An 11,738-nucleotide genomic window follows, 5' to 3' on the forward strand; every position below is an offset into this window, starting at 1 on the left:
TGGTGTAAATCGAACACATTTGTGGAGTCGTGTAAATATGTTGGATTTTAAACATATTGGATTTTAAAGTGTCATACAATTTTTTTCATCGATAATCTGTAATTGGAACCATAACTCTTATTTTATTCAAATTATATTAATATATAAATACTAAATATAATATATATCATCATTAAATCTTATCTTATAAAACCAGTTGAACTTCAAACTCGTTAATATTCATGACTTTGTAAAAATTAAAAGCAAGGCTGCGGGGTCGGTTTATGAGTTCTTTTTATATGTTTCGTGCACGACGTTTTGGATCGAAAGTCAGAAACCCTAGATAACAAAAATACAGTCGGTGTTCATCTCTCTCCCATTCAGCCAACGTCGAATTGACCTTCCAATTTGAACAACCAAGGTATGAAATCCCAATCCATCTCTTTTTTCTTCTTCTGGATTCCTTCGAAATCATTGTAATTTTAGGGATTAATCATTTATGAAGCACTTTTGATTTTTTTTGAAGCATTTATTATCCAGACTATTAACCGTACATATGTTGATTAGGTTTACGGGTCATTTAGAGAAATGCTTTGCATCTTCTTGTGGTTTTCAATGATTCCTATCAGTTTTGTTAGTTTTGAAATTGGTTACCAGTAATTTACTGTTTTCAGCTCTAGATCTTGACTTAAGCTCAAAGAATTTGCAGGTGAGTATCGTGTATGGATTTTTATGTTTGCTTCTGCCATGGATAACTGGGCAGCATTTGGTTCCTTTAATGCATTGCTTAGACTGTTATTATGAACACCGACTTATGTTTAATGGGTCAGGTTCAGGGGAAAATTGCAAAAGAGAAAAGCCGATGAACACCCTGGTAACCATTCATTTGGACGGTATGCACATGTGCATATAAGTAATTTGTAAGCAATTTGTCGGGTATGCAGACCAAGAAACAGCTTCATTTACTTGTATGCACATGTGTATAGCTTCCAGATCAGAGGCGGATCCAGAGATATATTTGTGGTTGCACCGTTGTACACAACCAAACAAAATTGTAGCATTCTTAAGGACGGATACCAACTGGTGCCCCCTAAATCCGCTCCTGGTCCAGATGTATGGTTGCCTGAGTGTTCCTTAGTTTTTCATTTATTTGGGAGTTCTCCCCGAAACCTCCCTATATGTTTAATATACCGTACTCAATACTGATATATCTTGTTTTTTATTGTATGCCCATCACAATGTTTTATAGCCATATCATCAGTATTTGAATTTTTTTGGGGTTCCAGTTATTTATCTTTCCCTGTTTCTGCTTTGTCATTGTGAACATGTCATGATAATTGTGTTTCATATGTTTATGGGAACAGATTGTTATTTGGTGGGTTAACACCTTGAGTTGGAATAGGTACCTTTGTGCACCACATGGCTGGGCAAAGAAATAGTCATGGAAAGCGTTCGCATTCTCAATCTGACTACAATGATCATGGAAGAAGCAAGAGACGGACTAACAGCGATGACAGAGGACAGAATTCTATTGGTTCAGATGATACGGTGTACCGCTACTTATGTCCTGGTAGGAAGATTGGAAGTATAATGGGAAGGGGTGGGGATATTGTTAAGCAACTGAGATCTGAGAGTAAGGCAAAAATTAGAATTGGTGAGACGGTGTCGGGATGTGATGAACGTGTTGTCACTATCCACAGCACGAGTGAGGAAACAAATGATTTTGATGGCCCTGATGATCGTGTGTGTCCAGCAATGGATGCTCTTTTCAAAGTGCATGATAGAGTTGTTGCTGATGACCTAACTGCTGAAGAGGATTCCGAGGAAACACCGCAAGTTACTGTTCGACTCCTTGTACCATCAGATCAGATTGGATGTATTATTGGAAAAGGTGGACAGATAGTTCAAACTATACGGACTGACACTGGGGCTCAGATTCGAATTATGAAGGATAATCATCTGCCTGCTTGTGCATTAAGTAGCGATGAACTTGTGCAGGTACATCAAAAAACATACCACAGTTGTTTTTTCTTGCCATTTTTTGTTTTAGTTGTTTTCAACTGTCAATCATGCTGTCCTGATAATTTTTAATTGTGAAATACAACACCGAGTTTACAATTTGCACGGACCACATTGGACATTTTAATTTGATGTTTTACAAGTTCATATCTTTACATCAAGCTTATCCGTCATTCTTCTCATGATACAGATATCTGGTGAAGCCTCTATTGTGAGAAAAGCACTCTTCCAAATTGCAACTCGTCTTCACGATAACCCATCACGGTCACAGCACTTGCTTGCTTCCTCCACACCTAATGCTTATCCTTCTGGTGGTTCTATTATGGGTGCAGCTGCTGGTGCACCGATTATGGGTTTGACTCCACTGGTTGGTGCTTATGGTGGGTACAAGGGTGAAAGCGGGGAGTGGCCACGTGGCTTCTATCCAGGTCCAAGGGATGATGCTTCACCGAAGGAATTTTCTCTTCGTTTGATTTGCCCTACTGCAAACATTGGTGGTGTAATTGGCAAGGGTGGTGCTATAATTAATCAAATTAGACAGGAAACTGGAGCAGCCATCAAAGTTGATAGTTCAGCGACCGAGGCAGATGATTGCATAATATCTATTTCAGCGAAAGAGGTAACTTTGAGTGGTCCCAAGTAAAATCTTTCATGATATCTAGATCAAAGATAAAGCTTTATGTGATTTTGTTTTATTAATGTATAGGTATTTGAAGACACATTTTCTCCAGCTATTGAGGCGGCATTACGCCTGCAACCCAGGTGTAGTGAGAGAGTTGAACGAGATTCAGGTCTTATTTCTTTTACTACTAGATTGCTTGTGCCAACCTCTCGGATTGGGTGCCTTATTGGGAAAGGAGGAGCAATAATCACAGAAATCAGGAGAGCTACCAAAGCTAACATTCGCATTCTTTCAAAGGAGAACCTTCCAAAAGTTGCCGAGGATGATGATGAGATGGTACAGGTACATACAAAAATGTAATTTTTAAGCGAAGTTCTATTTGACTTCATCAGATCTGTACATGCAAGTAACGGTTTTTTGGTCTTTCTTATTAGATTTCAGCAGAACTTGATCTCGCCAAAGACGCACTCTTACAAGTAACCTCACGATTGAGGGCAAATCTTTTTGAAAGAGAAGGCGCAATGTCTACTTTTGTTCCAGTTCTTCCATACCTTCCTGTGGCACCTGATGTGCCTGATGTTCCAAAGTATGAGAATAGAGATTCTAAAGGTCATGGACGAGTACATTCTTATTCTGGTGGATATAATGCATCTACTGACTTGCCAGCTAATGATGGATATGGAAGCTATGGTGGATTGCAGGTGAGTGTATATATTATTTAAGGCCTCTTTGTTAAGAGCTTAATGGGACTCACAGCTTATTTGGTCAGCTATAGATGACTGTTTGGTAGTGGCTTAATGATATAGATAGTGGCTTATTCAGTAAGCTTCTAAGGGGGAGCTTTATGTAGAAAGCCATGCTCTTTCCAAACCCGCTCCTCCCAATTAAAAAAAACGCTTCTTCCATCTATGAAAAAACCCTCCCAAACAAAAACCTCCCGAATCTATACATACATGATTAATCTACGCAGATGGCTTTATCCATACAGGACTTAACAGAAAATCAACCAAACAACCCTTTTACTTGTGCAGTGTCAAAATATAAATTACATGCTATATTTGGCTATAGGTTTAATGAATAACTTCTATCAGCTCACATTTTTTGGTTTTGGTCCATTATCTTTTTCTATTTTCTTATTTTTGGTTGTGTTTGTGTGCTTATGGTATTGCTCTTGCTGTTCATGTTTACTGGTTCCTTCGTGCAAGGAAACTAAACTTTGCCTTATTGTTGTGTTTTTCTTCATCTTTCTCCACAATATGTATTATGGTGATCTGTTCTTGGTGTCATTGAATGGCCTATCATGACGTCTTCAACTTTTCTTTGCTGTGTCATAATTTTTGTTCTCACTTCAGATGCAACCAAAAATGGAACGAAGATGTTCTTAGAGCATCTCCAACAAATTCTCCAAAATTTCTGCTGAACTTCTCCAAAATGGAGGATGAAACTTAAAAAACTCTAGAACAAAAATACATTCAACTCCAATAGATTCTCCATTTTGGAGATTACTACAACATTGATTATATTATTAAAATATCCCTTTCATTTCTCTCTAAATATTTATTTTCAAAGTTCCCAATTGGTGGAAATTTATTAAATAATATTTCTCTATCATTGTAATTATTTTTGGGGTGTTCTCCAAATTTGGAGATTTTTACACTCTCTCCCCTACTTTCTCCATTTTGAAGAAAGGTTTTGGAGAATCTGTTGGAGCAAAAAAACATGAACAAAATTCCCAAAATCTCTACTTTTTCCATTTTGGAAGATCTGTTGGAGATGCACTTAATCAACAAGTACTTATTCTAACATAATTTCTCTCAGGGGCGAAGTGGTGGTGATGCTTATGGAGCCTATGGTGGTGGCTATTCTTCTGGACGCAGTGGGAGTTCTGGGTAAGTATATTATGCTTTGACAATTTTTATCTATCTACTTATATGGTTCTAAGTACAGATTAGTTAGTTTACGAGGATCTTCCAGAGATCATGTGTTTGGTGTGATTAATACCCATAGATAATAAGGAAAATGATTTAACTAGGAAAAAAGAAAGATTTCATTTGACATCCTAGCCTTACAGAGGTAACTAACCTGCTGTTGGAAGGTTGGACAAGCTGACGGGTGCACCAAAGAAGAGGTCACAATGAATGATTGCATCATTATCTTTCAATGAGTGCTCTAATTTATTTTCTTGCTGATATTTATCTCTATCCTGTGATTTCCTTAAGTTGCTAACAGAATGAGAACTCCTTGCAGCTCAAAAGATGCGTTAGAAAGTCCCTAATTTTTCTATTATGTGATGAGCACACTATAAATGGTTAACATCTGTCGTGTTTGTAAGTTTGAACATTTTATTGACTGCTATCAGAAACTTGTGCTGTGAGAGTCTATCTTATTATTATGATCAACCAGATGTAAGAAAGTGAGATTTTCTTTTATGAACTCCACATCTTTTTGAGACGGTCAAATGAGTCGCAACTTTCATTCAAGCTTATGACTGCATTGAGTGTTACTATTGATATCCACGCCTTGTTTCTTCAAAATTCAAAGTAGTTTATATTGTTATTTTTGATAGCTAATTATCATTTTCCTGCTTCTGTTATTTTGATCTTTCCCTGCTGGTGTGTTTGGTATGCCGGACTGGATGGAACAGGATAAGACAAAAACTTGTTGCTTCACATTTGGCGCGACATTTAGACTTCCTTTGTCCGACAAAAACAGGTGGAACAAAAAGCAGGGAGATGGGGCAAGATTGGCAAATTACTAAACTACCCATATCAAATTAAAACCCTAAAACCTTTCACAATTCTTTCACCTATCTATCTCACTCTCCCCTGTCCAGTCCCGTCCCATCTACTTACCAACGCACCCGTAGCAGTTTGAAGAGTTCCCTTTAGTAGCATGTCATTGTTATTTACTGAAGCGGACCCACATCAGAGGTATCTACATTTTTATAATGGTTGTTGGCTTCTGTTGCCAGGTTGTCGAGGCATAACCCTGTTTCTAGGCGGAGGGATTATGGGTATTGAAGTGTTGATCTGCGTGCTTGCGCAGGTGAGTGACGATTTCCCTTTCTTGAGGTTTTGAATCGACTAATATCTCTTCAGTTGTTGATCTATACCAAGTTTATGACACTCTGTGCAGTATAAACCTAGCCTCTCCCATATATGGATCTGATTCTCTTTTATGTTAACCTTTTTTTTCCTTTCCATTCCCTATAAAACAGCTGAGACACTTGAAGCCTGAAGCCAAGCCAAGCCTGCCTCCAACCTATATTGGCGAAGCCTCTGCCTAAACCAGAAGACCAGTTGAACCAGTGTTGGAAAACTTATGGCCCACCTTTCATGCTTTTCTTAAGAGGACCACTATTCGAAGATCTTATTTACTACTTCTACTACTGATATTCTCCATGTCCTAAAAACTAATTTACCGAGCTTTCGTTTCTTGATTTCCAAACAACCTGTGCCTTGATCAATGTTTCCAAATTCCATACCTTTGGCAGTTTGTAATGTTCAGTATTTTATTGCATTGTCTCTGAAGCTTTCTGAAGTTTCTGATCCTTCTGACCTACAAAAGGGTGTTCGTCACCCTCTGGAGAGCCCCCACCAGATCGGTCCCACGGTCATCATGGGGATGTTTTTTGACCTAGGAATAGTCGACTGTTTTGCCATGAATGGGATCATCAAAGCTGTAGCATGCATGTGATTATTGTCTACCCCCCTTCCCCCCCCCCCCTCCCCAAATAAAAAGAAAAACAGCTGATGAGTAATCTGCCAAACGAAACAAAACCAAACAAGTCCGGAATTATCCCATCTGGATGTGGGGTCTGGGAGGGTAAATAGTACACATATCTATCCTCTACCCCAAAGAGAGACGGGTGATCATCAACCCTTGGAAACTGTTCTCTAGGATCCTACTGTGCTGATATTTATTGGAAGTTGTCATGCAATTAGGTACATTTTAAGCCTAGTTGGCAATATTGGTCTATTTGCTTACTATATATAACTCTTCACATATTAGTGTAGAAAGATCTGCACTTTTTGCATATAATTGACATATTAGATATAAAGACGAAGGGTCGTGTGAGAATAAGAGTTAAGTTGAGGAGTGTAAGAAGGGATCTGGACCCTTATCACTTTTAATCTCACCCCACCCAATGAATTGCGCTTCTCACAGGAATTGGTCCGGTGCATCGCTGTGCATCTCATTGCTGTTGATCTAAGGGTGGAGATCCCTTCTTGCCCTTCTCATCGTGACTTTCATTCTCATTAGAACCAACCTGTAGATATAAAAGGGTGTGATTGGGATGCAGGACAGGATGAGACAGAACAGTACATAAACTTGTCCCATATTTGGTGCGACATTAGACTTGGACATGATAAGACCTGAAGTGGGACATAAATGCCCACCAAGATTAGTATATTACTAAATTACCCATGTCAAATTAAGACCTTAAAACCCTCCAGAATTCTTTCATCTGCCTGCCTCCCTCATACTCACCCATCCAACCTGTCCAATCCCGTCCATGTACCAACTACACCCAAACAGAACAGATGTTAGTCATGACCTTCCTTATCGTATATCATATTCATTAGTTCAGTCATCTGTATAATATATCTTCTTTATATGCTCGTATTCTGCCAACATTATCTCCATTCTATGCTCAGTGGAGGTAGAAACTGGCTTTGTTTTTCGACATGCTTACATTCACCAGCTTTTACTACATATGTTTGTTCTTTACTTGTCCTTTTTCCTAAATATTTTTTTCGCTGAATCGAACCCAATAATTCTATAGTCCCAAATATCGGGATATCTTTCTTTGGTTAATAACTTGCGCGAGTTTCGAGTGGGCATGATAATTTGAAGGAAATAAAAATGGAGGAAGGATTGATTGAAGGTTTGTGAAGATGATGGTTATTGATTAGTAGACAATACAGCATCCTTTTGGGAGCATTCTTGATGCTAACAAGTTGGATTGAAGTCATCTTGTAGTCTTTTTTATCGTATGTTATGTTTTCGGTTATTAATGTTACGGTACTTTTATATAAGGATTAGATAAAAGTGGGTTGAATGCTTGAAGTGGAGATATGGAAGTGTTGATGTTGGTGTATTGTGATCAAATCTTTGTTGTGCAGCAATTGCTATACGAGGGTAGGGACAGGTTCGTAAATATTTTGAGAACCGTGGAAACCAACTATAACATGAACTATTCATAATGAATATGCATGATATTCTTTATGAATAGTATTAAGAATATTTAGATATTATTGTTGGTTCAGTATATTTACAGTCCCTGAATCAACCCACAGGTTCTAAAATATTTTGAGAACAGGGGAAACCAACTGAACATGAACCATTCATAATGCATATTCATGATATTCATAATGAATGGTATTAAGAATATTTAGGTATTATTGTTGGTTTTTAGTATGTTTACAGTTTTTGAATGAACTCTCTCCTGTAAGCCTATATAATGATTGATAATAGATGTGTTTTTTATAGTCTCTTTTGAAGATATTTGGTAGCTCGTCTTGCATTGTTTTGTTGAGTGATGTTGTGAAATCGGTGGTGTGAAATAGGTGGGTATAACAAGTCAAAATCTTATTGTCTATTTACCAAATGCTTATTGGGTATGCACTTATTGGTAAGTCTTGCCCCATTGTTTATCTTGTCGGTAACATTCTCCCTTACCTGTATCTTAGTTGGGTAAGCACTTATTGGTGAGTCCGCCACATTGTTTATCTTGTCGATAACATTCTCTCTTACTTGTATCTTAGTTGCGTAAGCACTTATTGGTAAGATTCGCATTCTTTATCTTGTTGGCAAGAGTCGGCTCGCCCACTTAACTGATTAAGATTCTTGATCTTTATTATGTTTTTTACTGGGTAAGGTTCTCAGTTCTTACCATGCTCATTTGCAAGGTAAATGATCCCTCAAGTGAAAAATGTATTTAAATGAATCGAAGAACTATAAAAAGCGGATGAAAAAGTAATTCAATATGGATGCAAAGTTAATATAAATAAAATGATCGGCGTAATTCTTTGGCTCCCATTTTGATGATATTTTGCCATTTTCTATAAAGAGGAACTGGATGGCCGTTAAAAAAAGGTACCAATTCCTTACAAAATGACATAATCTATAATAAATGAAGTTTAAGGACCATTTTCGTAAGAACTATAAAACCATAGGGACCAAATCCATAATTTACTCTATATTTAATCACTTCGATCATGTCTCAATCTAAGATTTGAATAAATCAATCAATTTCCCCCATAGACTTTTCAGGGGTGTTTTCCCTTATTTGTTATTGGTTAATACTCATAAAAGTTGCTTTAATGAGTCGCTTAACGAACATTTATGAGTAATTACTTACCGGTAAAAGTTATCACGTTCACCTTGTTGGGTCATTTTCTTGGTCATTAAAATGAATTACTGTAGACACATTTTACACAGTAGACATTAACTGGGTAAGAGTCTTCTCTCTCATCGGGTAAAATTCTTGGGTGTTACTCGCCTTACCAAAAACAATCTAAGGACAAAGAATCTTATCTGGTAAATAGACAAGAACCAAATGGTCCTTTCAATAAACTCTTTGTGTTGAGTAGACATAACTCCTAAGATGTTAAATGGATATAAAGAAATGGGTATGGCATCGTTCTTTTGAACATCACCTTCAGAGATCGTTATATACTCGTTTAAAAATACTGGTCTCGTTAATGAACTGCTTCTAAAAAAGATTGGTCTTGTTGTCTAGTCAGCGGTTCGGACATGTTCGTTCGAACATCTCTAGCCATCATGTATTGGTTCTACGGTCATAATGAGAAGGTAAATTATGTGTCTAACAGATATATGAGTGATGTTTGGAGTCAAACCTAGATTATTTCATTCTTTCTGTAAAGATGCTTAACTGCTTATCTCTTAAAACATCTCCAACAAATTCTCTAAATTGAAGAAATTGAGATTTTAGGCTCTGAAAAAAAATTTAAAACGAAAAGCTAGTAGACACAGTATACTAATCTCCAACTTTGGAGAACTTAAACCACAAGGGTGGTACCTGATTGGTTTGAGTTTGGCTCCAAAGGTCAAAAGTGACTGGAGGTCACAGGTTCAAATCCAAGAAGGAACAAAAATTCCCTTGTGTCTACGGAGGTTCAAATGCGATAACTTCGGGCTACCTGCAAAGCAGGTGGTTGCCCTGGAATTAGTCGGCTCGCATAGCGGGTTGAATATCCAGGTTAATCAATTTTTTTTGGAGAATTTCATGTTTGAGTGAGAATTTTGGATCAGAATTTTTCGAGGCATAGACCGAGGGGATTTATGTTCTCATTGAACTCATATTAGGACACCTGCATTATCTTTTAACAGATGTGTTGTTCCAGTATTTTCACATCATTATTTTATATAAAAATTTAAAAGTTTATTGGAATAATAAATTAATAAAATATTTTAATAATAGAAAAATTAGTGGATTTCAATTTATTAATTTTAGGGCAAATTGCATGAAAAAGAAATGTACTTTAACTTGATTCCTATTTTGAGTAACATACTTTCAAAACTTCTATTTTAGTACCTAAGATGTAAAATTTTAAACATTTAAGTATCCGGGTAACTGGTTGAAGTATTAACCGATTATCATGCTGATGTGTCGAGTGATGTGGTATCCAACTCGGTATTATTTGCTGACCTGGTCAATGACGTGGATTTTTTAAAATCTAAAATTAGTCTTTTGTTTAGTCTAAAATTAGTCTTCATTGGGTTACTCGGGTACTTAAATGTTTAAAACTTTACATCTTAGGTACCAAAATAAAATTTTTGAAAGTACGTTACCCAAAATAGGAATCAAGTTAAAGTACGTTAGTTTTTCATGCAATTTTCCCTTCATTTTATTTAAATTTAAACTTTTGTTTCTTTATTTTAAATAATTTATAGAAATATTTATAACATTTTACTTGCAAGAATTAAGTGTTTTGAAAATGTAATTATTATAAAATTAATTCACTTAAATAAAAAAAATAATAGATATTATATAAAAGACAAAAAAAAAGGTACAGAAAGTGTAGTTATCATGGGTCACTTTCCTGGGCAGAACCTAAAGCCTGGTAGAAGTTATTCATATATGAAGTAAATTTACCCAACTAACTCCCAATTCAAAACCTATATAACTCTACATTATATATATTATATATATATATATATATATATATATATATACACACACTTTAGATCACGTGAGATCAGCTTGTTTTTTCATGAGACCTGTGAGACTATTTTTTTACACTTGAAACTTCCTATCAAAACGCTGTGAATGTAATTTTCACAGTGTTTTTGCTGTGAAGGTTCGATTTTTTTTTACCTTCACAGTGTTTTGCTGTGAAGTTTCAAGTGTAAAAAAATGGTTTCACGGGTCTCATGAAAACAAGTTGTTCTCACGTGAACTCAATCCTATATATATAATTTAAGTTTTTCTTCATATTTTAGTAGTCAAGTATTGAAAATAGCGATCACTAATCCGTATTGTGTAATAACCGTTATTATGTTAATAATAAAGTATATAAATTTGAAAGAAAAACGTAATTAACAAGGTTTATTTAAACGAATATGACAAATTCTCTTACTTCCAAAGGACGGGTGTAGTCCGTTAGTAAAAGGGAGTTGTGTATTTCCATATTACAACCATGTGGTCATATCATGTTGAAATGACAATTTCACTCCCGTAATAACTTATCAGTAGATTGATTTCTTGACTTACATATGCGCTTTTGTCTCTATCATAAATCATCAATAACGTTAGTTTTAATAAAGATCTATGCAGGTCCCAACGGGGCCCTTCATCCGTTCAACAGATTTTTTTTGAGTTACACATGCTAATACCTTGAGGGCTGCTATCAGATATTATAAAATACAAGAGAAATCAACCAAAAGCTGAATAAAGTCTTTCAAAACAACCAAAATACTTGAAAAAAAACCCCTCGCAAAAGAGGAATTCAGTCAAAAACAAATCAGACGATTTTACAAACATCTGATTCATCTTAAACGTGTAACTGTTCGACAAAAATCCCGATCTGCTACCAAAGAAGATAAGATGTCTTAATTACTCATACAAGCATTTTGTTGGGGTGGGGGTGGG

General features: G+C 36.2%; 1 protein-coding gene across 2 annotated transcripts; it reads left to right on the forward strand.

Annotated features, from left to right (window-relative positions):
• Positions 1-247: 247 nt before the first annotated feature.
• Positions 248-6,157, forward strand: LOC112515376 (RNA-binding KH domain-containing protein RCF3). 2 transcript variants are annotated; one of them, XM_025122160.1, is made up of 8 exons: positions 248-400; positions 1,382-1,977; positions 2,189-2,617; positions 2,705-2,962; positions 3,055-3,321; positions 4,439-4,509; positions 5,592-5,665; positions 5,838-6,157. In XM_025122160.1, exons 2-7 carry the CDS (start codon positions 1,399-1,401, stop codon positions 5,638-5,640), a joined length of 1,653 nt encoding a protein of 550 aa, XP_024977928.1. In that variant the 5' UTR covers positions 248-400; positions 1,382-1,398; the 3' UTR covers positions 5,641-5,665; positions 5,838-6,157. The 2 variants fall into 2 exon arrangements, with proteins under 2 accessions (XP_024977928.1, XP_024977929.1); XM_025122161.1 differs by having other exon boundaries at positions 380-400; positions 1,344-1,977.
• The last annotated feature ends 5,581 nt before the right edge of the window (positions 6,158-11,738 follow it).

The sequence above is a fragment of the Cynara cardunculus genome, assembly GCF_001531365.2.
Source record: "Cynara cardunculus var. scolymus isolate 2C chromosome LG 7, CcrdV1, whole genome shotgun sequence".
Classification (NCBI taxonomy): Eukaryota; Viridiplantae; Streptophyta; class Magnoliopsida; order Asterales; family Asteraceae; genus Cynara; species Cynara cardunculus.